At 41.2% G+C, this 27,793-nt stretch overlaps 4 protein-coding genes and 1 long non-coding RNA gene across 9 annotated transcripts; 3 read left to right on the forward strand and 2 right to left on the reverse strand.

Annotated features, from left to right (window-relative positions):
- Window positions 1-615: 615 nt before the first annotated feature.
- LOC145422430 (uncharacterized) lies at window positions 616-1,109 on the reverse strand. The gene is made up of 2 exons (XR_013903716.1): window positions 971-1,109; window positions 616-891 (listed from the first exon to the last, which is right to left on the reverse strand). It is a non-coding gene; the product is annotated as an uncharacterized LOC145422430 (long non-coding RNA).
- Window positions 1,110-1,981: 872 nt separating this feature from the next.
- LOC113012746 (transmembrane protein 151B-like) lies at window positions 1,982-4,851 on the forward strand. The gene is made up of 2 exons (XM_026153063.2): window positions 1,982-2,203; window positions 3,700-4,851. The coding sequence occupies exons 1-2, from the start codon at window positions 2,126-2,128 to the stop codon at window positions 4,828-4,830; spliced, it is 1,209 nt and encodes a 402-aa protein (XP_026008848.1). The 5' UTR covers window positions 1,982-2,125; the 3' UTR covers window positions 4,831-4,851.
- Window positions 4,852-9,817: 4,966 nt separating this feature from the next.
- Window positions 9,818-15,199, forward strand: LOC113012382 (transmembrane protein 151B-like). The gene is made up of 2 exons (XM_026152532.2): window positions 9,818-10,165; window positions 13,338-15,199. The coding sequence occupies exons 1-2, from the start codon at window positions 10,088-10,090 to the stop codon at window positions 14,745-14,747; spliced, it is 1,488 nt and encodes a 495-aa protein (XP_026008317.1). The 5' UTR covers window positions 9,818-10,087; the 3' UTR covers window positions 14,748-15,199.
- Window positions 15,200-17,869: 2,670 nt separating this feature from the next.
- On the forward strand, window positions 17,870-21,213 carry mtres1 (mitochondrial transcription rescue factor 1). 5 transcript variants are annotated; one of them, XM_026152533.2, is made up of 4 exons: window positions 17,870-17,951; window positions 19,630-20,074; window positions 20,682-20,754; window positions 20,828-21,213. In XM_026152533.2, exons 1-4 carry the CDS (start codon window positions 17,885-17,887, stop codon window positions 21,008-21,010), a joined length of 768 nt encoding a protein of 255 aa, XP_026008318.1. In that variant the 5' UTR covers window positions 17,870-17,884; the 3' UTR covers window positions 21,011-21,213. The 5 variants fall into 5 exon arrangements, with proteins under 5 accessions (XP_026008318.1, XP_026008319.1, XP_026008321.1 ...); XM_026152534.2 differs by lacking the exon at window positions 17,870-17,951 and adding an exon at window positions 18,582-18,721; XM_026152536.2 differs by lacking the exon at window positions 17,870-17,951 and adding an exon at window positions 18,657-18,942.
- A 1,044-nt stretch (window positions 21,214-22,257) lies between these two features.
- bend3 (BEN domain containing 3) lies at window positions 22,258-27,787 on the reverse strand. The gene is made up of 4 exons (XM_026152739.2): window positions 27,624-27,787; window positions 25,397-25,451; window positions 25,100-25,278; window positions 22,258-25,020 (listed from the first exon to the last, which is right to left on the reverse strand). Exons 2-4 carry the CDS (start codon window positions 25,446-25,448, stop codon window positions 22,795-22,797), a joined length of 2,457 nt encoding a protein of 818 aa, XP_026008524.2. The 5' UTR covers window positions 25,449-25,451; window positions 27,624-27,787; the 3' UTR covers window positions 22,258-22,794.
- Window positions 27,788-27,793: the final 6 nt, after the last annotated feature.

The following is a 27,793-nucleotide window of genomic DNA, read 5'->3' on the forward strand; positions in this document are numbered from 1 at the left end:
TTTGACATAATATATCATTTGCAACATAACTGATGTTACTGGTGGAATTCATGTTTAAAATTAAACAGGCAAATCAGTAAAAATGTATCTTTTACCAACTCTTTGTACTTCACTGCTCAGCAGGAAAACTTCTAGAGTTTCCAGACACAAGGAAACATGACTGTCAAAAATAACACAGGAGGTAACTAAACACAAAGGAAATGTTAAGAAAATTAAGAGTCTAAAATAAGTAACCTAAAGCAGAATCCTAAATGAAATAAGCTGAAAGTTTCAACCAAAAAATAAATATTAAATAAAATAATTAACAAAAATCCACAAACTGAAGAAACCCAAAACTTCTTTGTGGCTTTGTGTTTTCGTGGGTTTTAGACTTTTGCTGATGTAACAGACTCTTTAATAAAGATGAAAACATGACTATAAATATCCAGAGGGCTGATTAGGGAATAGAAACAGAAGAGGAGGAAATAAAACCCAAAAGAAGAGAGAAGAGGAAACTATCAATAAGGAAAAAAGGAAATGACCAATCAAGGAGACATGAAACAAACATTCTAAATATTATTGAACTATTTCAGGAAGGAACATGGTAGGAAAACATCATACAGACCTACACAGGGAGAAGACAAAACAAGATTTGTTATAATTGTCACGGGTAATGGGAAAATACGGACTTAGGAGGAGCTCTGGATGCAAAGTACACAGTGCGTTTATTTACAGTGCCCAAAAACAGTTTCGAAACACAAAGTGAAGTGCAAAGTCCAACAGTGATCTTCTCCAAACTCCCAGTGGTGCGCAGGTGAGTTTCCAAAGTGGTTATCCGAGTGTGTGTTCTCCTCCAATAGCTTAATCCCACGGGCTCCTTCTCTCCAACCTCCAGCTCTGCATCTCTTCCTCCTACAAACGAGCAAAAACAACAGGTGAGGAGGCTAGCCGGCTAAAGCTAAGCTGCAAGTCACAAAACACTCTTTACTACCGCGCTTCAAGTACAATCCAGCGTCGACTGCCATCTGGACACACAGTTAAATACCTCAGCCCACAACGAAGGATGATCAGTGACAGCTGGGTGGCAAATTAGGTGCAGGTGTGTCAGCCACTGGGTGGAGGAGGAGGAGGAGAGAGAGAAACACACAAATACACACACAGGCAGGTCACCCCGGGAAGGACCGTCCGACCATGACAATAATGGTGGAAAACAAAAACACAGAAATCTGAAATTCACAGGATCAAAACCAAAAAACCCAATATAACAAAACTGGAAAATCATAAAGTTAAAAACAGGAAACAAAGACTTGATGATGTCTTAAACTCACTAGCAGAATGATAATAAATTAAAAAAAAAAGAGTTTTAAAAATAAGAATTCAAATGTATTAAGAATGAAAAACTCTCAAAGAACACAAAAGCCCAAGACCGTGACTAAAAACCCCGAATCCATGAATGCAAAAACTTAAAAAAAATAAAAAAAATAAAAAAATCCTCCACAACAGCACTGAAGTCAAAAGTCATGAATATGGAACAAAACCCTGGGACCATGACACCTTGACCAAGCGGATGAGCCGGCATATCGACAAGGAACCTTTAAGTGTCACCGGATTACTCAGTTAAAGCGAAAATCTCTGTTTTTCCTTCCCTGCATTGAAAATCAGCGGAGCTGCACATTTTAAGACTCGCTTATGGTCGGACTTTCCCTTTAAGTGATTTATGCAACAGCATCTCCCGGTACCTCAGTCTACCTCAGTCAGCACCATGGACAGCGACCCCGCCAGCTCTCCGGCCGCCTCCTGCGCACCCAGCGGGCCCCGAGGGGCAGGGCACGCTCCTTCAGTAACGACGACCAGCTAATATCTCCCATCATGTTACTGCGGCACTGACAGCTGAACCGTAGAAAGCAGGATGCGGGATTTCCCATAGAAACACCCTCGCGTATTGTTTTTCTTGTCTTAACCCGTTTCCCAGCAGCTGGAAGGTACAGATGCTCTTTTTTGGCCGATCACCGGCTGTAAATGCCTCTAAACGACAGCAGATGTGACGAGTCTCATTTGAGGGTCGCTGTGGAGCAAAGGTGGTGAAATCTCTCGCTCTTCCTCCTCCTTCACGCCCTGTCATCACTACCAGTAGCTGCCCAGCACCATGTCTTCTCCACCATCGGCTGCGACAGCGAGTGAAAGCAGCACCACCACCGTTTTCGAGGAGGACACCAGACAGGAGGTAGAATTTTCTGGCAATCCTTTTTTTTTCTTTTTCTTTTTTCTTACTCTCTCTGTGTTGTTGATTTTTATTGTGTCCGCGCGCGTGCTGTGCAGGCTGTGACACGCTGCAGGTGGATGATCTGACAGGTGTCATCGGTGTAAACTTGGACACGGGAGTGCGTGAGGCAGTGGCGATTCACTCTGCTTATCCTCCTGTTTATTTAGTTTTCCACTTAAGTTTCAATTTTATTTATTAATTTGTTCATTTTATTTAAAACATGTTTTAAGTAATGTTTTCTCACAGCTTCTCGTTTTTATGAATTATTTTTGAGATATAGAAATAAATGAAATGAGAGAAAATGTAGATCAAAAAGGGTAAACATAAATACTTTTAATTTCCTATTTTGTTTTTTACAAAAAGAATTACAAAACAAATGACAGCATATTAATGTCTGTTCTCTTCAACCAAATTAATGTCTGCTTTTATGTATGTTAACTTTAAATCATAGTTTTATTACTCAAATTGAGCCATTTTTGTCCTCCATACCATGAAACTTGTCTTTACAGCAAGTACATATAGAAATACTTGTCATGTTCCTCATTTGAAACATGAAGTTTAGAGTTTTTTTTAACTTTGAATTCTTCATTATTAATCTCTGTTTTTTTTTCCTTACATTGTAGGATTATTGTGTTTTACTGTAACACCTCTGTGGCCAATTTCATTCTTTTCTAGTTCGTGTTTAGAGTCATGTTTGAGTCTTTGCTTGTTCCAGACTTCCTCTTCATCCTCTTGTATATTTTTGCCAAGTCTATTCTTCTTGGCTTTTGTGCCTTGCTTTTTAGTTTTTCTTTACCTTTACTATTCACACAGGACCACGCTCAAGTTTGTTTTTTTGCTTAATTTTGATTGGCTTTAAAAAAAAATTATATCTCATTGTTTTCACTGCCTTAATGAATTGTAAACCTACAAGGATTTCTGTTTTTTTCCCCTGTATTTTCTGTGCTATATAAATAAAATTGCCTTTATTTTTCTTACCTCGTTATCTAGATTCTGTTAACATGTGCCCAGTTTCTGCCCAGCTGTGCTCACTCCCCCTGATTAGCCCTGATTAGTGTTTTTACCCTGTAAGATACCATTGCATTACTCTGGCCAGACTGTTGTTAAGTTTGTTTGAACTTTGGACTTTTGAAGTTTGCCTACCATGCCTGGAGTAAAAGTAGGTTTTACACCTGCCAGACTCATAATCCTGCATTTCAGTCCTAAACTCTGCAATGTTGTGCAGTCTGAATGAAAATACAAACTGTTCTCTAAAAAAGCAAACCTCTCCTTCCAAAGTTGCATAATGCAGGCTGGATTAGTATTTGCAAAATGCTGAATTTTGTCCACGGGACCTGAGGACTTGTACAATACACCATGAGATTGTGGATACTAAGAGTTTAGGTGGTTATAGGATTATAAATATGTCCTGATCAGTTTTTAAAATGTTTCTTCTTATGTGTGCTTTCACTCAACAGCAAAGACCGCTGAAGCAATCTCTAAGCAAGTCCTTATGTCGGGAGAGTTTCTGGAAATGCCTACTCCTGTCCGTTCTCATGTATGGCTGCATGGGAGCCATGGTTTGGTGTCACATCACCAAAGTGACTCGTTTCACCTTCGACAGTGCCTTAAAAGGAAAATCCAAGATGTACCATGACAGCCCCTGTTCTGATGGCTACATCTACATTCCCTTGGCCCTACTGGGCATCCTCTATTTAGTCTACCTGTTGGAGTGCTGGCACTGTCACGTGAAGAATGAGTTGCTGCACAAAATGGACGTGGAGGGCATCTATGAGCACATCAAGAAGATGCAGCAGGCTAAGCCCTGCATCTGGTGGAAGGCCTTCAGCTATCACTATGTGCGCCGAACTCGACAAGTCACGCGCTACCGCCGTTATACTTGCACCCAGGTTTACCATGAGCGCCTCGACTCCCACGTGGCAGAAGCAGAATTTGACTACAGCCACTGTGGTGTCAAAGATGTTTCCAAACAGCTGCTGGGCTTGGAGAAGTCTGTGCTTACAAAGATGCGCTTGACTAAGTGCTTCAGTTTTGCCAACGTGGAGTCCGAGAATTCTTATCTCACACAAAGGGCGAGGTTTTTCACCGACAACGAGGGCCTGGATGACTACATGGAAGCCAGAGAAGACATGAATCTAAAGAACAATGACCTGAAGGAGTATGTCTTGGTGCTCTGCGACCCAAAGCACCACCCTTGGTATCTGTCCCACTACGTCTTCTGGTTTGCCTCCTTCCTCACGTTCTCCTGGCCTCTCAGAGTCTTCACGGAGTATCGCACTGCATACGTCCACTATCGCGTTGAGAAGGTCTTCGGGCATGATTACCGACCTGTGTCGCCATGTGTTGATCGACGATACTGGTGTCGTATCCCTCGAGTTAAAAGCACTGATGTTACAGAACTGGAGTGGCACATTTGCTCCAACCAGCAGCTGCTTACCCAGAGGCTGACCTCATGGATCTGGCCCAGCGACCGTCCAACTTCAGCGAGATTCATCAGAACTGTGAGTGCTGCCACAGAGTCATCATCTGATCCTCAGTGTTCTTTAGAAGCCCCCTCAGCATCTGCACTTGTGCCAACATTCCTTTAAAGGATCCCAACATCGACTTTGTTGTAGTTTTGTCACCGTCAAGAATCCTTTTCTGTAATTTTATGTTTCTTTAGCCTTCAGGTGACCTGTGTGGAGTCATTTATGACCCCAGCCTTATATTTATATGTGCCTTTGTGATATTTTTGACCATAGAACTATTTCTTGCCAGGATTTTTTCCACCTTCTTCTTATTTTATCGTTATAGGCTTTGATTTTATTGTGGTTTGTGACTTGTTGGTAATAATGTCATATTTACGAGTCCAATTTTGACCATTATTATTTTTAGATATTTTAGTAATCTGGGAATTTTGAGTGTTTCTGCTAAAAGAATCATATAACACATTAACACGCAGATTGAGTTTGAGCCTGGGAGTAACAAAAGATGAAAAACAAACCTCCTGACTGTGATAACTTCACTGTAATTTGTCGGTGATCAAAGTATTATTGAGTCACCATTTCATAGTTCGGTGTTAAATGATACATAATCTGCTTAAAAGTATATTACATATACTTACATACATATTTTTCTAGTGTTATTGAAACAAAGAAAATTTGTTTTGTGAGAAAAATTATAGGATTGTCTAAATAAAGTGTCATTTTATTTGTGCAACTCCTCTTTGCAGTGAAAATAGTAATAGACGAGTTATTTGAGGGTTAAAATGAAGACTATTTTACTAAAGACTGATGCTCAGTTACATTTATACAGTATCAAGTAAAGAAATAATGTACTGAAATGCTGTTAAATGTGCTGTTACATTTTAATAGCACATTTAGTCATTTAGTAACACCACAACCCTTCCAAATGACCCATAAGATTTTCCAACATCCTGCTGAACTGATGTTCTCCTTGTTTCAGTAAAGAGAAATTAGAACCAAACAGCTGAACAGGCAGCTTTAGATCATACATAACACAAACATTACTTTTGTTGTGAGTTGTAAGTTTAATTGTGACCCAGAATGTGATATAATTTTGATGTTTCATGTATCCCAATTATGTGAAGAAATGTGCTTTTTGGTAATAATGCCAGCATTAAATGTGCTTCATATCATGTATGACACATGACTCGCACACAGGATGAGCTCTACTTACAAATATCTTTATTAGACTTAAAGAAATAAGAGTTTTCATGCAGTAGATTTGATGCTTGATGGTTTCTGGAAACTTTTGCTCCCGTGTTCACTACATTTCTTGAACGCTTATTGAGGTTCTTGAAAACATTTTACACATTGTATAACAGATGTAACATTAGTAATGTGACTGATGGTATTCATATTTAAATTTAAATATGTAAATCAATAATAAAAAGTATTTTATTTTTACCATTTCTCTTTGATGACTCCAGAATAGAACAAAGAAACAGAAGTGAAAATAAAAGTGGGGAAAACCACATCAAAAAGACATAAATTAGTTAAACAGAAAAAAGAAATGCCCAGTAAAGATAAATTTAATGAAGCTGAATATACAAAAGTTGAGAAAAGCTAGAAATGGAACTAATTTCTTTTCAAAGAATGTTTAATGTTTAGAGGGTCCTGGAAAAAAGTAGGTATACACTTATATACACTAGGTTATCTACAAAGAACAATGATTAAAAATGCACAGAATAATAGTGAAACATGACACAGAGGGAAACAATCACAAAGGAGGCAAAAGGCGGACACAACTACACACAGTAAAACAAGTAAAACAAGAAATAACCAAAGGAAAAATGAGACTGGACGAATAAACAGACACAGACACACTAAGGAAACAGAGGGTGTTTCAGTCTGTGTAATAAAATCTACCTCATAACCCAGAATTAGAAAACCAAGACAAGGACCCAAAACACAACATCAGAAAACATCAGGTTGAATGTAGAAGTTAGGAGCCAAATACAAACACAGAAAGCAGAATATTTGTTTAACAAAAAAAAAATCACTAATCCAAGCCAATTATAGGTTAGAAAGAGGAGGGGAACAAGACACAGGTGAGGATAATCAGACAGAGAGACACAGGGGAAAACGGTCAAAGTATAACAGGAAATGAAATAATTAGATATGAAGCATGTTGGAACTGTAATTAGGTCAAGTTGACAACTTCAAATACTGGAGTTTAATATCCCCAAACAACACAAAAACTAAAACACATCAACAGAATAACCATAAAAACAAAGCAGGAACCCAACTCAATTCAATTTTATTTATACAGAGACAAATCACAACAGGAGTTGCCTCAAGGCACTTTATATTGCAATGTTGACCATACAATAATACAACAGCGAAAACCCCAACAATCACATGACTCCCTATGAGCAAGCGCATTGGTGACAGTGGTAAGGAAAAACCCCCGTCTAACAGGAAGAAACCTCCAGCAGGACTAGGCAGAGGGGCGGCCATCTGACCGGTTTGGGTGAGGGGAGGAAGACAGGATAAAAGACATGCAGTGGAAGAGAGCCAGAGATTAATAACAAGTATGATTCAATGCAGAGAGGTCTGTTAACACATAGTGAGTGAGAAAGGTGACTAAAGAAGAAGCACTCACTGCATCATGGGACTCCCCCAGCAGCCTACACCTATTGCAGCATAACTAAGGGAGGAGTCAAGGTCACCTGATCCAGCCCCAAAAATTAAAGTTTTAAGCCTTTGGAGATTGTGTCTGTCTCCTGAATCCAAACTGGAAGCTGGTTCCACAAAAGAGGGGCGTGAAAGCTTAAGGCTCTGCCTCCAATTCTACTTTTAAATACTTTAGGAACAACAAGCAAGCCTGCAGTTTGGAGGTCAAGGCAATGCAAACCAGGGCAAGTATCTTGTTAGAGGGCATATTACTAAGATTTTCAGGGCCAAGTACAATAACCTCAGTTTTAACTGAATTTATAAGCAGAAAATTAGTGGTCACCCAGGTCTTAGTGTCTTTAAGACATTCCTGCAGTTTAACAATTTGGGGTGTGTTACTTGGCTTCATGGACAGATAAAGTCGGGTGTCATCTGCATAGCAGTGCAAATGTATACTGTCTTCTAATGATACTGCCTAAGGGAAGCATGTTTATGTGAACATAATTATACATGCTTCCCTTAGGCAGTATCATCAACAAACAACAAATCAACAAACAGGAGAATCCAAAACTTCAATAAAATCAAAAGTCATTCATAGTAAGTAACCAGAGATCACAACGTCACAACAACACTACGAACAATTAAGCCGTCCAAAGAAAACCGTTGGTTAAGCCTAAAGAGTGACCAGATTACTTTGTTAAAGTAAAAATAACTTTATTTTTGCTCCATATGTTGATAATCAGTGAGGCGGCACATTTTAGGTCGGACTTTCCCTTTAAGTGATTTATGCAACAGCATCTCCTGGTACCTCAGTCTACCTCAGTCAGCACCATGGACAGCGACCCCGCCAGCTCTGCGGCCGCCTCCTGCGCACCCAGCGGACCCCGAGGGGCAGGGCACGCTCCTTCAGTAACGACGACCAGCTAATATCTCCCATCATGTTACTCAAGGCTGGACTGGGACAAAAAATCGGCCCGGGCATTTTGACTGGAGACCGGCCCACCAGGATAAAGATTGAAAATGTGACGTCATTCAGGGGTAAAACCGCAAAGGGTTCTGGGAACTTGTGGCAAGAGGTACTAGCGCACGCAGGCTTTCAATTGAACTCAGTTACACAGCGATAAAAAGAAACCCAAAAAATGGCAAGAAGCTGTTGTATTATTAACTGCAATAGCCGGTCGCATGACAGCCACGGGAAGCCGACGGGTAAAGAGATCGTTTTGTTTTATCGGATTATGTCGTTGAAGAGAAATTTTTTAAGCCATGTTTCCGAAGTAAGAGCCACGGATGGTCTGGATATACCAAATATAACGTCTCAGAACACTCCAGCTCACATGTTAGTCTGCTCCAAGCATTCCCACAAAGGTCAGAGTTTTGTAGTAGTTAATACGTCATTTTTCTTAACATAATTAGTGATATAGGTTACAAGCAAGTCTGGCGCTGAACAGAAATTGTCGCGCTATGCTCCTTTGTTTATTGTGCATAAATAGTGAATTGTCCTGACACAATATTGCGCTTCGCTTCTGTTATTACCATGGTACATTGACAAAAACATATACTTTTATTCACAGGATAAAACAGTTGTTTTGTATCACTAATTGTCCAGTACGATTACAGCATACAATATTATTGTCACTGCTACATTTCTGTAATGAACCAGAAATTATTTCCACTACTAATTAATTACCGTTGAGCTCAAAGGTCCTATTAATAAACGGTTAACGAATGTGTATTTATGAAGACGATTTGTGAGACTGGTAAACTTACCTTTGTTCGTATGATGGTCTTTCGTTCTACACGGTGCATTTCAAGATCCTGTACTCATCCGTCGGTAAACTGTACCTGGGCTTGTTGCAGTGACCTGAAGTTACTAAACTTCATGAGTGTATGCACTCACTCCAAGAACCGTATAATTATAAATCTGAGCGTGGTGAAAGTTGGGCAACACGCTAACGTCTTTTGTCCACTCTGTGTGCTCCTAAGGGTCTGACCCTTTCACTCCTTTGATTTTTTCCTCGTATCTTTTCTTTGTCTTTTCGTCGAGTCTGTCTTTGTACGGACCGGCATTTTCTCCTTTTGTTTTGTACATTCCTTTTTTGTGCGTCAAAGAAAAAACAAGAAGGCATTGGAACCGGAGAATGAACGTTTTGCGGTGCTGCAAATGCTTGCATTTGATGCGGTACTTGGATTGTTTTGCCACGAGTTCCCGGCATGCAATGCGCAAAAATCACGTGATTGCTAAACAAGGGGGAGGGTCCATCCGGCCTCCTCGGCTGTAATTGGTCCAGCCCAGAGTCGATCATGACCAATTGGCCAATCCAACACCTTTCATTATATATACCCTTCCTAAAAAAAAAAAAAAAATCCATCGGCCCATAACAACAAAAAATCGCCAGCGGCCCACCGGGCAAATGCCCGGTATGCCCGATGGCCAGTCCAGCTATGATGTTACTGCGGCACTGACAGCTGAACCGTAGACAGCAGGAGGTGGGAGTTCCTGTAGAAACACCCTCGCGTATCGATTTTCGTTTCTTAAGGAAGGTACAGATGCTCTTATTTTGTCTTTCACCGATCAGCCGGTCCCCGTCGGCTCAGCTCTAAATGCCTCTAAATGACAGCAGATGTGACGAGTCTCATTTGAGGGTCGCTGTGGAGTAAAGGCGGTGAAATCTCTCGCTCTTCCTCCTCCTCCACGCCCTGTCATCACTACCAGTAGCTGCCCAGCACCATGTCTCCTCCAGCATCGGCTGCGACAGCGAGTGAAAGCAGCACCACCACCGTTTTCGAGGAGGACACCAGAGAGGAGGTAGAATTTTCTGGCAATCCTTTTTTTTTGGCACAGTAAATGCCTTTTGTTACGGTCTGTTTGTCAGAGCTTGTCGCGGAGCTTTAATTTGTCCATGTGCGTGCTGTGCAGGCTGTGACACGCTGCAGGTGGATAATCTGACGGGAATTTGGTGTTACAGATATGCCACTGTTCCACAGTCTGATATAGAAAGGAATTCAATAATCTTGTAGCATGCATTGATTGTTTTAGAGGAAAACTGCAGGATATGTGATTGGGAATCAGCCAGCCAGCGTCTGTACCTGTTTTTCACCTCCCGTGTGCCGCAGCGGGCCTGTGAACCTGACCACGGACGGAATATCCTGTTATTCTTATTGTTTGCAGATTGATTTTCTTTGCACAGAAATGTCTGATCCGTGTGTGTTTGACCGTTTTGGTGATACTTTTATGCAAAACATCCACAGACGTTGCAGTTATCAGTCAGCAGAGATGCAGGTCAGCTGCAAACGAGACAGTGACCTAATAACATCCATCAGTTTGGCTGGGATCCGTTTAGGGTTAGAGTTAACATCCATTCTTTCTTAAGGAATTTTCATCCAATGCAATAATTACATAATTGCAAGCCCAAATGCATGGACGCTCACAGAAATGAAAACACAAATTTCTGCCCCTAAAAGTATAATCAACACACATCTGCACCCATTAAGCTAATTATTAGACTTCAAGATAACTATATACCTTTTTAAGGATCAAAAGGGTGCAGTACTGTTTAGTGGTTGGCCCCTCAATGGTTTCTTTTTCTATTTTTGAATGTCTCAGCTCACCAAATACATTTTAATATTAGACAAAAATAACCTGGCTAAATGCAAAACGCAGTAGTTTATAGATGATGATTTTATTTATTAAGAAAAATAAGCTATCCAAACCTGCATAGCCTTGTGTGAAAACTAAATCTTATGGCTGGCTGTGCCAGCTTGGCAGAATCAAGCATTTGTGATAACTGGCAATGAGTTTTTCATATCACTGTGGAGAAATTTTGGCACTGTTGTTTTAATTCAGCCACATTGAAGGGTTGTTTGAGGTGGACTTGCTGGTCTGTTGCAAATCACTGTCATGCTGGATAACCCAACAGTGATGGAGTTTCAGGGCATGAAGTCATGGCCGGACATTCTCCTTCATCTTTTCTTGTTCCATCAATTACAACAAGTCTCGTTAGTCCAGAGAATAATTTTCCCCAAAGTCTTGGGGATCATTAATGGGTTTTTTTGTGAATGTGAAACAAGTCCTTGTGTTTTCTCAGTGCTTTTCTCCTTGGGCTCTCTCAATTTTTCCCAGTCTCTTTCTTATTGTTGATTCATGACCTCTGATCTTAACTGAGGAAAGTGAGACCTGCAGTTATTTCGATTTTCTTTTGGATTCTTTTGTGACCTCCTGGATGAGTCGTCACTGGACGCTGGAGGTTATTTTGGTATGCTGGCCACTCCTGGGAAGGTTCACCACTGTTCCAAATTCTCTCTATTTATCAATAATGGTCTTCACCGTGATTCACTGGAGTCCCAAAGCCTCAGAAATGACAATGTAACCATTTAAGACTCACACATGTCAATGATTTTTTTTTCTCAGTTTCTTTAGATCGTGGCACAATGTGTTGCTTTTTGTCAACTTTTAGCCTACTTTACTTTGTTGGACAGGTTCTGTTTAAGTAAATTCTTGATGCGACAGGTTGGACAGTAATCAGGTCTGGGTGTGATGAATGAAATTTAACTCTTCTTTATGTCTTTTTTCTGTGTGTCTTACTTGGGTTATCTTTGTCTAATAATAAAATCAGATAATTTGAAACGTGCTAGTGTGACTGTTTCAGAACTAGGTGAAATATATAATTTACTCTTCCATTTTAAGATTTAAGGTTAAAGGTGCAGAATTGCAGAGGACTGTCACCTGTTCTCCCTGTTTCTGGGAGCCTTATGTGCACTTATTGACACCAGATGTGCAAAGGGTGTAAAGAAGTCTCCCCCGCACTCTGCACCTCAGAGGATAAAGCCTCAATGATAAACCTCTGTACCACTAAAAGTAAAAAGCAAAAAGGCACTTTTATTGTCTGAAAGTGTGTGGCAACATTTTCTATATCATGTAAGTGCTGCATACTTCATCTGACAATTTACATAATTATCTTGTTGTTCTTTTCAACCATAACCCCAGTGCTGCTTGCAAGGGTTTGCGACTCCTTTGTTTATTTTGGTCTAATTATGCGAAAGATTGAACAATGTTGCAGTTATTAATCAGCAGCTGCAATCAAAGCATGCAAAAACACTGTAAAGCAGATCAACTGACAGGGGGCTACACAAAGGACTGACTGGGGGATCAAGACACAATTAGGAAACACGAAGGAGGAAAGAAGTGGAAAGGAAGGAAGGAAAAGCCACAATAATACACATGAGATAACTGAAAAAAGCACAAGCTGGCTAAAAGAGAAATAACTCACAGTGGCAACATAATTTATTTGTTGCCACACAAACCAGAAACACAAACCCAGCAGATACGGACGACGCCAGTCAGGTTCACTGAGGAACACAGTTAGAAATGATAAAGGCCAGGCTTTTACTTTATTTACACATTTTAATTTAATCGGAAATTCCTCTTTTCTAAAGCTTTTCGCCTACGATTAAAAAATTATTAACGTTTCTGATATTTAATCTAACAAAATTAGTCAGATAGCAAACGACCAAAACACAATCCTGCATTTGACAGCTACTGGTAGTCTGTGGTGTTTACATGTGGAGGACTTAAACTTCAACATAATATTACCGTATTGTGTGTGTATAACCTCTTTTTAAGTTTTGTGGATATTATACATGGTTATGCTGAGGATATGTCGGCCAATTTCCACTGGAAATGCCTTTTGGTTAAACTGTCAGCAAGGAATTTGCATTTGCACTGTTAAATTTTTATATGACTTTAATGCACATAAAAAACAGCTGCTTGTTTAAGTGAAAATACATCGATGTTTTTTTTTTTTGCACTAATAAAGTTATGGAGTTGTAAAGTATTTTGTCTAGTGTCAATTATATCGTCAGTTATATCGTTATTGCAAATTTTCAAATGTATATCGTGATAAATATTTTTGGTCATTATATCCCTGCTCTACTGATCAGTTTTTAAAACGTTTCTTCTTATGTGTGCTTTCACTCAACAGCAAAGACCGCTGAAGCAATCTCTAAGCAAGTCCTTATGTCGGGAGAGTTTCTGGAAATGCTTCCTCCTTTCCGTTCTCATGTATGGCTGCATGGGAACCATGGTTTGGTGTCACATCACCAAGGTGACCCGCCTCACCTTCGACAGCGACTTCAAAGGGAAATCCATGATGTACCATGACAGCCCCTGTTCTGATGGCTACATCTACATTCCCTTGGCCCTACTGGGCATGCTCTATTTAGTTTACCTAGTCGAGTGCTGGCACTGTCACGTGAAGAATGAGCTGCAGCACAAAGTGGACGTGGAGGGCATCTCCGAGCGCATCCAGAGGATGCAGCAGGCTAAGCCCTGCATCTGGTGGAAGGCCATCAGCTATCACTATGTGCGCCGAACTCGACAAGTCACGCGCTACCGCAATGGAGACGCCTACACGAGCACTCAGGTTTACCATGAGCGTGTCAACACCCACGTGGCAGAAGCAGAATTTGACTACAGCCACTGTGGTGTCAAAGATGTTTCCAAACAGCTGCTTGGCTTGGAGAAGTCTGCGTTGACAAAGATGCGCTTCACTAAGTGCTTCAGTTTTGCCAACGTGGAGTCCGAGAATTCTTATCTCACACAAAGGGCGAGGTTTTTCACCGACAACGAGGGCCTGGATGACTACATGGAAGCCAGAGAGGGCATGCACCTGAAGAACATTGAACTGAAGGAGTATGTCTTGGTGCTCTGTGACCCGGAGCACCACCCTTGGTATCTGTCCCACTACGTCTTTTGGTTTGCCTCCTTCCTCACGTTTTCTTGGCCTCTCAGAGTCTTCACAGAGTATCGCACTGCATACGTCCACTATCGTGTTGAAAAGCTCTTCGGTCACGATTACCTCCCTGTTACCCCTTGTGACGATCGGCCTTATTGGCGCCGTATCCCTCGAGTTAACACCATTGACAGCACAGAATTGGAGTGGCACATTCGCTCCAACCAGCAGCTGGTTCCCAGTTACTCAGAGGCTGGCCTCATGGACCTGGCCCAGTGCCCCTCCAGCTTCAGTGGGCTTCGTCAGAACTGCGAGCGCTGCCACAGAGCCATTAGCTGCTCCTCAGTGTTCTCCAGAAGCGCCCTCAGCATCTGCACCGGTGCCAGCTCCCGCATCCCCTTCAGCAGCAGCCGCTTCTCCTTGGCCCGGCGCTATGGCTCCCAGCGCAGCTGCTTCTGGAGGAGCGGCAGCCTAGACGACCAGGTGAGCCCCAGTGAAAATACCCGCTGCCTATCGGAACGCCTCACCACAGATGACGAGGAGCCCCCGGACTACGAGGATGCACTTTGTTACCCGGTGCTCATTGTCCACTGCAGTGAGAACTGCCACAACCACAGATCTTTCCACAGAAATGGCTCCTGCGTGGAGACCTCTTTATGATATGCAGTCACAGCGGCATTTCTGTAGCATTTCAAAAACAGGGCGTAGTGGATGCTGTAAGAAACAATTGCCTGAATCCTGAATGTGTGAATCACCAAAGCAATAACAGCGGTCAGTGAGTGGAGAACAAAGTGGCATCTCATGATAAGCTCACACACACAAACAAATCATATCTGCTTGGCTTCCAGGAAAAACCAAGAAGACGCAGACTGTTACAAAGCACACCATCGCTACAGCTTTTACAGTGCATGTGAAACTAAGGCTGCAGATACCTCATAGGAACTTTCTCAGAGGTCACACATGGACAGGTTTAAACATCTCACGTTCATTTAGTGAGTCATTATGGAGCAGCTTCTACAAATTTAACTTCTAACTACAGCAATAACTGTGAAAATAAATCTCAAATGGAGGATTGCCAGTTTGTGCTGGTGCACATCCCAAAGTGGAAACCTCTGACTTCAAGTGACAATTTAAATCTTGGACATTCTCACTTACTGTTAAACCATATCTGTAAATTCTTTTTAAATCATCTGTTTTTTCCTACATTATCCAGAATGCCTTTTATTAACTCCAGACAACAGGTATAAGCTTAATTTCAGCAGACAGTGACCTAAGGATGTTAGAAAGCGTGAGGCATTTGTTCAGACTGAGAGAAGTTCAGACTCATGCCCTACTAACAGCCGGTCCTGTGGTTTCGTTGCATCCTGGTGCATCTCTGCTTCTTTTTCTTCTTCTTTAGTGGATTTCTTTGTAATTGACTGTTGGGCGTTGGTGCTATGTGGCAGCTCCAGACTGTTGTGGATGTTGAGTGACTGACACATTAACATGATGTTTACAGTTGGTGCTTTCCTTCTAACCTCGGATGTAAATGTTGGAATTAACAGTTTGGCCATCTTGAAGAAAATAAGAGAGAAAACAGAATCAGGTGGACTTTTTTTTTTTTCCTTTAGTGGCTTTAACATGCGATTAATTTGTCTTGACTGACCCAGAAAATGAAAAAATGTGGGCGCACTAACACTGTCTAGTCCTATGAGCCTTTACCTTGACAGACTAAAACGCATCATGAAAACTCAATCAAGCATTACGCATAAAATTGGACTTTTCTGCTGCCTACTGCCATGATGAAACCTGCCGGCAACTGTGGTACAAATACACATCATTACATCCATCATTGGGACATAAAAGATAGAGACTGGTTTATCACAGTACATGTGAGCAGGTGAGTGTGGATTTAGCTGCAAAAAAAGATCATAAGATCATCAAATCCATGCCTGTTTTCGCATGATTTCCTCCTGCTGAGACACTGTGGTAAAACCATATCCATGAATGTAAACCACCAGCATATACGATATACTCTGTACCATTATGTGTTGATAGTAAAGGAATAATTCTCCATTTTTCATCTGTAAAATGGTGATCTCGCTGTCCAGCATGTACTGATATGCCACCATGTTACTGAAAGACTTTGGATGTTGTCATGTGGAGGATATGTGACTCTTCTGAGTTTACAGTTAGTATATGCAAGGATGTAAATGTGCTTATGTTTACACATTATACAAACTTTATAATACATGCTTTTTTTTAATATAAAAAATGTTGTATTCAATGTGCCACAATACAGCTTGTTCCCTATGGAGGACCAAAACAGCCAAAAATTTAAAATAAATTACTTTTTAAATAAATTCATATGCCATTAAATGCCTCTCAAATAGCACAAGTTACTTTAAGCATTAGTTGTGTTTTTTGTTTTTTTACCCAAACGACTGTATTGTTGTATTCTCTTTTCAAATTTCTTTCCACATTTCTGCTTTCTTTTGCAAATAAGTTGGCTATGAATTAAAATCAGTCATGAGGTGAACCTTTTACCTTTGTAAATAAATGTTTAAATAAGTCTTAGTCACTAAAGATTTAAAATAGGTCAGCTAAGCCCTCTTATATGTACAATGAAGCAGAAATGCATAAAAAAATGTAAAAACACAAAATGAATGTATTTGGGGGGAAATAAACATATTAATGCATAAATTATTTTAATAAAGAAAATGTAAAATTAACATAGGATCAAATAAAAAAAAAATAAAAAATATAAAAAAATTTTTTGTGGCATTTAGTGGCATATTTACTGATTTTTAAATTTATTTATAATTTTAATCCTGTCAGTTTTGGCCCTCCATATTCATACATTGTTTTCAATAATGTAGTGACATTCATATTATTATGCACTTGATGGAAGTGACACTATAGACATTATGAATTGTAGTGGAGCTGAATGTTGGTGTAAATTACCTTGTAGAAAAAAGTGTCATAAATGTCACTATAACCAAATGGGCTGAATAAATAACTTAATTACTTTTTAGAATATGTATTTCAACTTATCTTATGCTGGAAAAATAAAAGTTGCAATAAATGTCTGGGTCATACCCATGTACAGTTAAACAAAATGTTGCTTTTTTGTATCCTCAGATCCATTTAATCCTTTGCCTGCCCCCCCTCCTAGCTGTAGAGACACAAAACTGTGAAAAATCAAGAAAAGAAATAAGGTTTTGTTTCAATAACTACCTTCAAATCCTTTTAAAAGCTCCAGAAATAACAAATAATGAAGCTATTAACTAATTCATAAAGTGTAACAAATTGCTACTTATGTTTATCCATCCTTGTGATAAAACCCCTGTTTATTTAAAGTTGCTTCAGTTTCAATTTTATTTAATAATGTGTGAATTGCTGGCAAAGCAGACTGGCTGATAACCAAAAGATGGGCAAATTGCCAAAATGCAAAAGTTGAATCTTCAAAAATCTGGTTAACTTTAGAGAGACTACATCCACCTTGTACATACAATCACTACTACACCTGTTCAACTGCTTGTTAATGCAAATATCCAATCAACCAACCACATGACAATACCTCAGTGCAGGTATGAAGACATGAAAACGACCTGCTGAAGTTCACACTGAGCAACAAAATGGCGAAGAAAGCTGATTTCATTGATTTTTACAGTAATTAGTGCCGGACAGGCTGCTCTGAGTATTCCAGAAACTGCTTATCTTTCCGCACAGTCATCTCCTGGGCTACAGAGAATGGTCTGAAAAAGAGAAAACATGCAGGAAGAAAACGCTTTGTTGGTGCCAGAAGATGGAGGACAATGGCCAAACTGCTTCGAGTTGAGAGGATGGCAACAGTGACTCAAATAACCGCTCATTGCAATAAAGGTTTGTAGAAAAGTAACTCTAAATGAACAATACATCAAAACCGGATAGGCTACAGCACCATAAGACCACACTAGAAACTAAGACTAATTCACACAGAATCACCAGAACTGAACATCAAAGACGGGAAAACCTGCCTGCTCTGATGAGCCAACAACTGCAACATTATGACAATGCCTTCTATTTATAAGAGACATCTAAGTTGTTGTGGTAAATTACACATTACTGTTATATTTTAGGAGATGCTGGAATGTCTTTTACTGTTATTATATCAAAAAAGCAACTGAGAGTGGCTTCAGGGTTGATTAAATGGAGCATAAATGTCTTCCAACATGCCCAAATTTGAGTTTTGCAAGCAGTGGTGCACAGTGTTTGGTGAGTAATCAAATCCTCATTGGCCGAATTTAGGACAGAGCTGTATGGTCTACTTTAAGAATGCCACATATCACAAAACGATGTCTATATTCTTTTTATTAAATGAATCAAACTTTAATATTTAATTAATTTCATGGTTACTCATCCCAGAGTTGTTTGCCTAAGTTTTTCATTTTTAAAATATAAATCTATAGATTCCTGAAAAAAAGGACACGTGATCTTTCCCAGATTGAACCATTTTGCGTTTAAATTCCTTCACTGCCATTTGCCTCGGCCATACATGTAATAATCCACCGGTGCCGTAGGAGGCAGTATATTTAAATCGGCGACCACACGTCTACTCCACGGCAGCGGAGACGACGAAGTACAGTAAGAAGCTATGAAAGGTTATTCCATAGGTGAGTGTCCTGCAGCGTGTTAGGAAACTCGTAGTTAAGTTTTCATTCGATAAAAACTGTTTGTGCCACGTTTGATGGTCACGAAGCTCGGGCTGGGTCACGCTTAGGTTGAAGTAATGAGTCCACGAGCTCAGCGGAGAAAAGTAAAGCTAGCTAACGGCCCGTATCTGCGTCCGCTTGGCTTCAACTTTAACCTCAACATTGAGCGGAGACAGCAACCGGTAACAATTATGACATAAAAGTGTGTGAAAAGCAGGAGATGTATATAAAATGTGCCCGCTTTAGTGAGAACGTAACACATCCGAGGTCAGCAACGACCAAAGAACGTCCTTACTGAGTACTTCCGGAATAAACAAACGCATGTCGACTAAAATAGTAAAGCTTAACCATTGCTTTTAATCCGGTCAGTTAGTTCAAGAAGAAGCATTTGATCCTTTTCTTGTATTTATTAAACTAAAATAATTGAAATTAGTTTTTTTTTAGCCGAGCCTGAAATAAATTGATGCTTTTATTCTGAAGATTACAGTAAATCCAGCTGATCTAAACTTATGTTCAGCAGTTTAAAAAACTGTGTGTAAAATTATGGATCAGGTGAGGAGGCAGATGTTCTGCTGTGTGAAGATGATAACACAACATATGCAGCTTGTCAGCCTCCCTAAACGTGTCATTATTCTAACTGAATTTGCAAAGATGATCCAAAACACACAAAAAATAAAGATGAATTCAAAGTGGTTCTATTTTTGTTTTCTAAATTTAATAGATGTTGTGATATCACATGATCATGAAGTAAAAAGACAGAAATCGTGAGTCCTGTTCTTGAACCGTGGCTCTTTATATTGAATCCATATTAATTAATTAACTGAACCTTTTTGTTGTTGTTGTTTTGACAATCTCCTCCTTCCTTTCAGTGACTGGGTGGAGCACAAACATGCAGAGTTTGGTGGTGCAAGCTCTTGCCATGAGGCAGCTTGGAAGGTTGAGCCCTCGCCACCTGCTAGCTACTGGATATGGTCTGAGGCAGACCGAATGGTGTCCCAGGACCATTCATACACGCCAGCTGTGCGGCTACTCGGTCTTCCCTGTGACACCTGGCTGTCACCGGCCTGCTTTCCGTGGAAGAGACGCTCTCAGGTGTTGGTCTGCTCATCATTTGAGGTTTAAAAGCAACAAGAAGAAAGGTGCTTCAAGTGCATATGATGAGGAAGAGGAAGATGAGGATGATAAAGACGCAGAGGACAGTGATTATGAAGATTCGGACCCAAATCTACCCAAGGACTATAAAGACATTGAGAAATATGTTCAGTCCTTCCGCTACGATGTCATTATAAAAGCTGGCCTGGATATGGCACGCAAGTGAGTCAGCATAAGAATCTAAGGCTGGGTGGGTGTTGATAAGTGATTAAGTTGCTGCTAAAGATAAACAGGATTTTGCCCTCTTTCCTCCATACTTCATAATCAAAACAGGAAATAAGGAAATGGCGTGGAGAATCAGTGCCAGGGTGCTCTCAGTGTGCCACAAGCTGTTCTAGTGGCACACTGTGAGCTCATCAAGAAACTTTGTTTTTCCCTTTAACCACTGTAGCAGGTTCCCCATAGTATCCACAAAGAGGGGACGACTTTAGTTCTACACAGTTAAATTTGCTTCATCGATTGCCCAGCAATTGAGCATTACTGCCACTGTGCTTCACTCTTTGTCTTCCTCCTTCTCCAGTCTCACAACTACTATATAAGAAAAGAGAATAATTGGCAGCCACACGCCAGGTGTGCCTCTCTCCCCAAACTGGTCCCCCAATCTCAACCATCCAGCTCCACCTTTCCCTCGTGCATCTGAGGCACAGACCATACCTCGATGCCACAATCGCATAGAAAGAAGGCACACACACAAAACTGCAAACAGTAGGGACTTCACAACATTTGTCACCATTATACCAGAGTCTAACGTGCTTCTGTCTTGTCACAGTAAAATTGAAGATGCGTTCTACAACAACAAGCTCAGATTTAACGGACAGAAACTCATCAAGAAAAGTAAAACGGTGAGTGCTGCTTGCTTACGACAGTGCACGAATTAGGTAATCCAGTGTTCCTCATATTTTGTTCTTTTCTCAGGTAAAACTGGGGGACACCCTGGACCTGGTCCTGTCAGAGAACCCAGAAACAAACACTGTTACATTGATGAGAGTTATCCTCAGAAGGGTTTTTACTGACCCTGGTAACACTGAAAAGCACAAAGTTGCCATAAGGCGCTGGAAATGTCTTGAGCTTCCCAGGGAGGAGGCCTTTAAACCTTGAATCTGCCTAAGACCGTACTGACTGTAATGCCATTGGCCTGTGAGGTCAACAGCACTGAGTGGCTCTCCAATGAGGTGGATGTAGAATGGATTACAAAAATGTTGTGCAGAGCTCACAACTCTCACTGTGCTTAAATGTGTACTTCGCCCTTCTATAGTGTGACACTCCCCCAATAAAGGTGCACTGTGAGGGTTTAGACTTCACCATTTGTGTCCTGGTGGATTTTTTTTAAAAATTCTTTTGGAAAGCTGTGTGGTGTTTTTCATGGTTTCAGAACTGAAACTGCCAACACTTAATATACAGGAATAAATAAATAACTTTAAATTTCTATTAAATATCCCCAAATATTAATAAGGAAATGTTATTGTATATAATATACAATAGATTTTTTTTTTTTTTTTTTATAAGCATGAGTAAGAAATATCCGGCTTTAATCCTGTTGGCTGGAAAAAAGCACTTTATATGATTCTTAAAACAGGACCCCTTATTTGTACTTTTGGAGCTCTAATTTATTCTCTCTAACCTGAAAAAATGAGAACTAAAACTGTCTCATGCACATCTCAACATTAATTTAATGGAATAAAAGTGCAATTCATCTGATTCTCTTATGTTAATGATGGAACTAAGAGCTGGATGCCTGTGGCTCAGGAGATGGAGCACCACCTGTCGCCCACCAGTCAGAAGGTTGGTGGGCGATAAGTGGGCTGCAAATCAGTGTCCTGGGGCAATGTTGTGAACCCTAAATTGTCCCTGGTGCATCTGCATGTGATAGCACTTAAAGGTATAGAATAAAGCACTGTGTGAATGTGGCTTGCAGTAGAAAGTGCTTTTGAGAGCAGAAATGCTCCATGTACCACCGTGTAGCCTGCTCAGTCCAAGACACTCAAGTCTATTAACTTATAAAGTTGACATTTTGCTAATGTTATTAATACAGCAAGTCTTTCTGACCAAAGCACTTAAAGTGCACACATTTAATAGCGCTCTCACACACACACACACTGCTAATTTGTCTGCAGAACTTGTGTTGCTTTCAACCTTAAATCACATTTTTATCTATAAAAATCAGTCATCTGCTAACAGACTTAAACATGTCTCCAATGTCATGTGATTGGGTTGATTTTTCAAGTTGATAATCACCTTCAAGGGACCTCTTAGCCTAACGGGTAAGTGAAACCAGATAAAGAAAGGCTATGCTCTGTATGTTGAACTTGCTCTGGTGCGATTATGTAAAACATTGTGATTGTATGTCACATTTATAACTGTGGTTTTATTAGAAACTGGTTATCATGAGCCATTGTCATGTTAAATTATCTTTATAATATAAACTTCTATAAGAAGGCTTAACATAAGCACATAGTTATTAAAACAGTGGTGGCACGATGCTACATCAGTAACTGCGATGGAAATATATCACGTCCTTGTGATTTGATTTCTGTTCATAGAGCAAATGTGTGATCTATGCTGTTAGCTACTATCATTATTATTGTTATAAGGCTACAACATTTATCAACAGAGTATGTTAGAGAAGCTATGACATGTTTGGCTTATAAATAGGAGCGGTTGTAACTTTTATCGAACAATAATAAAGACTACATAAACTAGAACATCTACTGCTGTAGCCAAAAAGGTAAAATATGAGTAAGAATACTACTAAAGAAACTCGCAACAGCTTGGCTTCTTCCTACAGAGGACAGTGTGTAGAAGTTCAACAATGCGATTTCAGCTTATATACTGTGCAACTGTTTTTATGACAGAAAGTGTTGGGTAACTGCAGAGTACTGTAACTAGGACACAGTGCTTGACCTCTTGGCCTTTTTAAGAATGTCACACTTCTTGCGATTGGGGCGCCGGCAGCGTTCGTCAATGCTTGGCACACATTCGTAGTGCCACACCTCCTCCATCTTATCCACAGGATACACGGCTTCCACGTAGTGACGGATCAGTCTCAGTCGAACAGGGTCAAGCTGCTTCTTATTGCAGGCACCTGAATGGTTGTACTGCAGCCGCAGGTTCTCGTGGGTGAAGAGCTCGGGGAAGAGGCGCACCAGCAAGCGGGCAGCAAAGTTCCCAACAGAGAGACTCTGCTGGACAATTTCCCGTACCTCGGTATCAGAGAGTAGGTAGACGGAGGGAACAGGGAAATCTGGTTTGGACACAGTCAGCTCATCAAGGGGGATTTTGCAGAAGTCTTTGCTACTTTTCTCGGGAGGTAAAGAGGGAATATCTGGATCCTGTCTGCCGTTATCGGGATGGAGCTGGTTCAGCTGGCAGAGAAAGTCCTGCTCTGTCTCCTGACCGTACACTTTGCGCTGCTGCAGGTAGGATCTCCTCTGCTCCGTGTCACGTCTCCTGCACCGCTCGTCAAGTTTGCCAACAAATTCCAACATCCACACTCTGTCGTTCTTGGCCCGGGGGTAGACCAACTGCACGTAATGACGGATCAGGTTTACGCGAACGGGGTCGAGTTGCTTTTTCCCAAGAGAACCGCTACAGTTATACTGCTTTCTAGCGTTCTCGTAGGTAAAGAGCTCAGGAAACATGAGCACCAGCAGCCGAGAGGCAAAGTTCCCAACGGACAAGCTACATTCATAGTTGCTCTTGAGCTGTTCCCTGGACAGGATGTATTCCTGGGGAACAGTAAAGTCAGGCAGAGGAATCTCCAGATTGTCAAAATCTACAGGCGTGAGCAGCGACTTTTTAGACTTGCGACTGGGTCTTTCATATTCACTCACTTCTGGAACCTTGATAATTGAAACATCTTCAGGAAAACTGGCCAGTTCGTAGCCCTCCTCATTGATGTTGTCCGGTTCACTCCCGTTGCCATTACTGTGAGGACCCTCAAGTGCGTCTTCCATATGCTGAATGCACACCTGCAGCCAGCTGTCCTCAGGCACATCAGGGAAATTCGCTTCCATATACTTTCTAATTATGTCCATCTTGTCAGAGTCGAGAATTAGCTGTCCCACGCTACTAAAATTGCCACAGTCTTCTGGTATTTTCCCCTCTTCAAAAACTTCAGGGAAGAGACGGTGAATTAGGAAAACAACAAAGTCTTCTGGGGAGGAGAACTCATCCAACTCCTCTGTGGCTTGTGTACCAAACCCAACATCTGAACCAGCCAGGCTGCCCTGTTGGTGATCTAGAGATATGTGCTCCTCCTGACCCTGTTCATTAATGAAACGAAAGGTTTGAGGCTGCTCAGCTTTTACGCCACCAGCTGTGCCCGCCTGCTTCCTGAGCAGCCGGGCACTTTCCATGTCCCTCTGCGCCCAGAAGCGATTAAAAAAGTCATTAATCTGGAGGAGGCACTCTTCCTGCCACACGCTGTTGTTTTTAACCGTGGGGTAGCACACCTCGACATAGTTTCGAATAAGCTGCAGATGTAGAGACTCCAGCGTTCTCTTGCTCGCCATGCAGTCGTGAGAGCACTCCCTTGCTTTGAACAGCTCCGGGAACAGATGCACAAGCAGTCGACAGCCCAGTTCCCCAGCACTTGACGTCTGCTCCATCAGCTGATTCAATTCATCGCTGGTTAGCAAATACTCGGGGGGAGGCTGGAACTCTGTCACCATCTCAGCCGGTTTGATCTGCTTCTTTATCCTCATGACTTCCAGCGTCAGCAAGTCCACTTTACTGTGCAGCTGCGTCATGCTTGAATTCAGAGTGTTGAGAATGAAAAACATTTTCTCAATCAGTGGATAAAGGCTGGAGTCCGCTGTGGAAGCTTGGCCTAAAGTGTCTGTGGAGGGGATGGGCTCTGCTGGGCCATTTTGCTCTGGATTTTGGAGCTTGGATGAGAGCATATTGTTGAGCTGATTCAAGCTGCCAAGACTTGCCTGCTGCTCCAGATTCGGGGTGGTCCTCTTCTCCGAGATTCGGTGGGAGATGCTGAAGAGAGGCTTTCTGTAGGAGACTCTAGATTTCTCCTGGATGCAGTCTCTCTTCTCTCCGGTTGTGGTGAGGCAAAGAGGTTCAATCCTGCTGCTCTCGTCTATCAAGTGCCGCCTCATCTAGACACAATAAATGTCAGTCAAGGATGTGTAATAACATATAAGGTATTGTTTTAATCATGAATTGATCTTCATTTACCTCACTAGACACCCTGACCCTCTTGCTGCTAGTGGACTGGTCTGTTTCAGGTCCCATCTCTGCAGATGACCGTTTCCCAGCCTCGGCAGCTCCAGAAGATCCCCCTCCATGTACCTGAGGTTGTTCACTAATAGCAATGTCCTCTGTCTCCTCCTTACAATCTTGGACATGCTTGTGTTCTGCAAAATAATGCAGAATTTATTTTACTGCATACACTACAAAAATAAACCAAAACATACTTTGTTAATCTGTGAATTTTTATTGCTGTAGCTGCAAAGACAACAATGCAGAACTTGCCTTTTTCAAGCATTGCTTCATCTGAGATTTCCCCATGCTCACGGGAATTCATAGCCTAGATAAAAAATTCAGAAAGTTACTTAATATGCACACACTTAATACATCAATGGGAACAATGTGACAGTAATGTGTGTAATACACATATTCTTAGGTTTGGATAAATTACACGGAAAGGTTATTAACGCTAAAATTAGCTAATGTACCTGTCCAACTGTTGTTCATATCTTCTCTTTACAATTAGCAACCAATCAGATAAAAGTGTACTAAAAGAGACAGGAAGATCTAAGGACAATTGTAGCTTTGCAGATGAGTAAATTGCACTGTACGATTGTTTAAACAATTTACTCATATGGGTTATCACTTTGCAAAGTCTGGAAGAAGGCCCAAACTGTCATCCACAGATGAGAGAAAATTGGTCTGGATGTTCAGGAACAACCCGGAAAACACTGATGCTTAAGCCTGCCATGAACTGCAAACACTAGCAACACTATCTACAGTGAAGCCACACGGACTGAGAGGGTGCTGAACAAGAAAGAAGCCCCTCCTCCAAAAACAGACACCTTCAAGCTTGACTGTAACTTGCAGCTGCCCAAAATATCTTCTGGAGAAAAAGTTTAATGATCCGACGAGACAAAGATTGAGCTATTTGGTCACAATGATAAGAGGTATGTTTGCAGGAGTAAAGGTGAGGCTTTCAAACCTAAGAGCACTGTACTAAATGTCAATTGGTGGTGATAGCATCATGCTGTGGGGCTGTTGTCCTGCCAGTGATACAGGTATTTCATTGAATTACAAAGTGGATAGAATAATGAAAGAGGAGGACCATCTTCCAAATTCTTCAACTTCACATTTGTGTAATGAAAATCTTTGGATTGTGCTTCAAAGCTCGGTCCATGCCAGGAAACCAGTCTAAATGACCTCTACCGATCCCGCCAAAAAGACCAGTCAAATATGCAAAACCAGAACAAAACTATGCCAGACGCATATTAGTAGTGGTGTTTTTATATATTAGAGTCTGTATATGTATACTTTTTTGTTTTGTGGGATACCATTCAAATAAATTCGAAGAGTTCAAAGAAATACTTGAAAGCCCAAAATTATCACGACATTCATGCCCATGACTGGCTCTAAACTAAAGAGCAAAACCACTAAACCATTGGCTCTGTCATTAATCTGCCCATTGCAGATCTTCAGTATGTTTTGTTAAATTTAAGAAAGCACCAGAAATGCTTTTGATGCACCTAAGCCATTTACAAGCTCCCTGAAAAGTTATCATCACAAAATTGTTTTAAATACTTCAAACTCTATCTGGATGGTAAAATCCTTTAAGCTCCCTGTGGAGAAAATTAAAACAGAGGTGGTCCACGTTGGAAGAGAGCAATATTAAATGTAGTCTACTACAATGGACACTTGGTTACCTCTGCGGTTTTCTTACATGTAAACACAATGCTCTATAACTGGAGTAATTAACTATCTGTAACCGTTCTTGCACATGCTTCTTTTTTAAAAATAAAAGATTTAATGATGATTTTTTTTTGAGCTGTGAATCATGCAAAGCTATGCTAGTGGAGTCAAAGACTACAAACATGACGCCTAAAATGAGCTTGATGATTACTACTTTGATAACTGCTTTATAAACTACTGCTTTTAGTTAAAATACATACATGTTGTGGCTGGCGTATCACCCTTATAGCAAACACCATGTGACCGGTTGCAGCCTCGTAGCTAATCACACACACACACACACACATACACACACACACCTCTGGGTTTGCCTGAGTATTTTATCCCAGGCTCGTGAGGCTGATATAAACGCGTAGTTAATGCCCGCACAGCTCTGACCCCCCTGTTACCTAAAGTCAGCCCGTTTTAGGTGCATGCCTCCATACAGAGTTCCCTCCCAGCTCCCCTCCAGCGTTCATAACCCGCTACTTCCTCATTCTTCCGCCCATGAACCCTTGAACCACAACACGAGCCGAAGCCGCCGTGTGGGCCGAACTCTTCTACAAACTTGGTGTTTTTCAGAAACACTGCGCGTCTTTACGCTTCGTTTCTATAACACCGCCACATTTTGTTTGTGAATTTTAATGACGCGGCAACGTTTGCGTGGACGACTGCCTGCCTTACTGCCCCCACCTTCCCTCCTACCCCCGTCCTATTCCTCCTCCTGTGTCCCGACTCTCGCTAAATTAACCGAAAACCCGCGTGACCAGCGGTTTGAGCTCACCTTCACTAGTCCATGCCTCCCCCCGGGACCGTCAGTGACATGTCCGCGGACTATCACGGCAGTTTGTTCCGCAGGTAATAAAAGAAGGTAATTCTTCTTGTTGGTGTTTTTTTTTTCTCGCTCGGCTCCTGTGCTTTCTCGCGTGACGTGACGGGCGCGCGCCTGCTGTG

The sequence above is a fragment of the Astatotilapia calliptera genome, chromosome 19, assembly GCF_964374335.1.
Source record: "Astatotilapia calliptera chromosome 19, fAstCal68.1, whole genome shotgun sequence".
Lineage (NCBI taxonomy): Eukaryota > Metazoa > Chordata > Actinopteri > Cichliformes > Cichlidae > Astatotilapia > Astatotilapia calliptera.

Excerpts from the sequence above, each read along its gene's own strand:
- mtres1 (XM_026152533.2), top strand. The coding sequence starts at position 17,885 with ATGGCCAAACTGCTTCGAGTTGAGAGGATGGCAACAGTGACTCAAATA. Across the intron at positions 20,075-20,681 it reads GGCCTGGATATGGCACGCAA|TAAAATTGAAGATGCGTTCT; the intron begins GTGAGTCAGCAT and ends GTCTTGTCACAG. Across the intron at positions 20,755-20,827 it reads TCATCAAGAAAAGTAAAACG|GTAAAACTGGGGGACACCCT; the intron begins GTGAGTGCTGCT and ends TTCTTTTCTCAG.
- LOC113012746 (XM_026153063.2), top strand. The coding sequence starts at position 2,126 with ATGTCTTCTCCACCATCGGCTGCGACAGCGAGTGAAAGCAGCACCACC. Across the intron at positions 2,204-3,699 it reads AGGAGGACACCAGACAGGAG|CAAAGACCGCTGAAGCAATC; the intron begins GTAGAATTTTCT and ends TTCACTCAACAG.
- LOC113012382 (XM_026152532.2), top strand. The coding sequence starts at position 10,088 with ATGTCTCCTCCAGCATCGGCTGCGACAGCGAGTGAAAGCAGCACCACC. Across the intron at positions 10,166-13,337 it reads AGGAGGACACCAGAGAGGAG|CAAAGACCGCTGAAGCAATC; the intron begins GTAGAATTTTCT and ends TTCACTCAACAG.
- bend3 (XM_026152739.2), bottom strand. The coding sequence starts at position 25,448 with ATGAATTCCCGTGAGCATGGGGAAATCTCAGATGAAGCAATGCTTGAA. Across the intron at positions 25,279-25,396 it reads TGAAGCAATGCTTGAAAAAG|AACACAAGCATGTCCAAGAT; the intron begins GCAAGTTCTGCA and ends ATTATTTTGCAG. Across the intron at positions 25,021-25,099 it reads GGGTCAGGGTGTCTAGTGAG|ATGAGGCGGCACTTGATAGA; the intron begins GTAAATGAAGAT and ends TATTGTGTCTAG.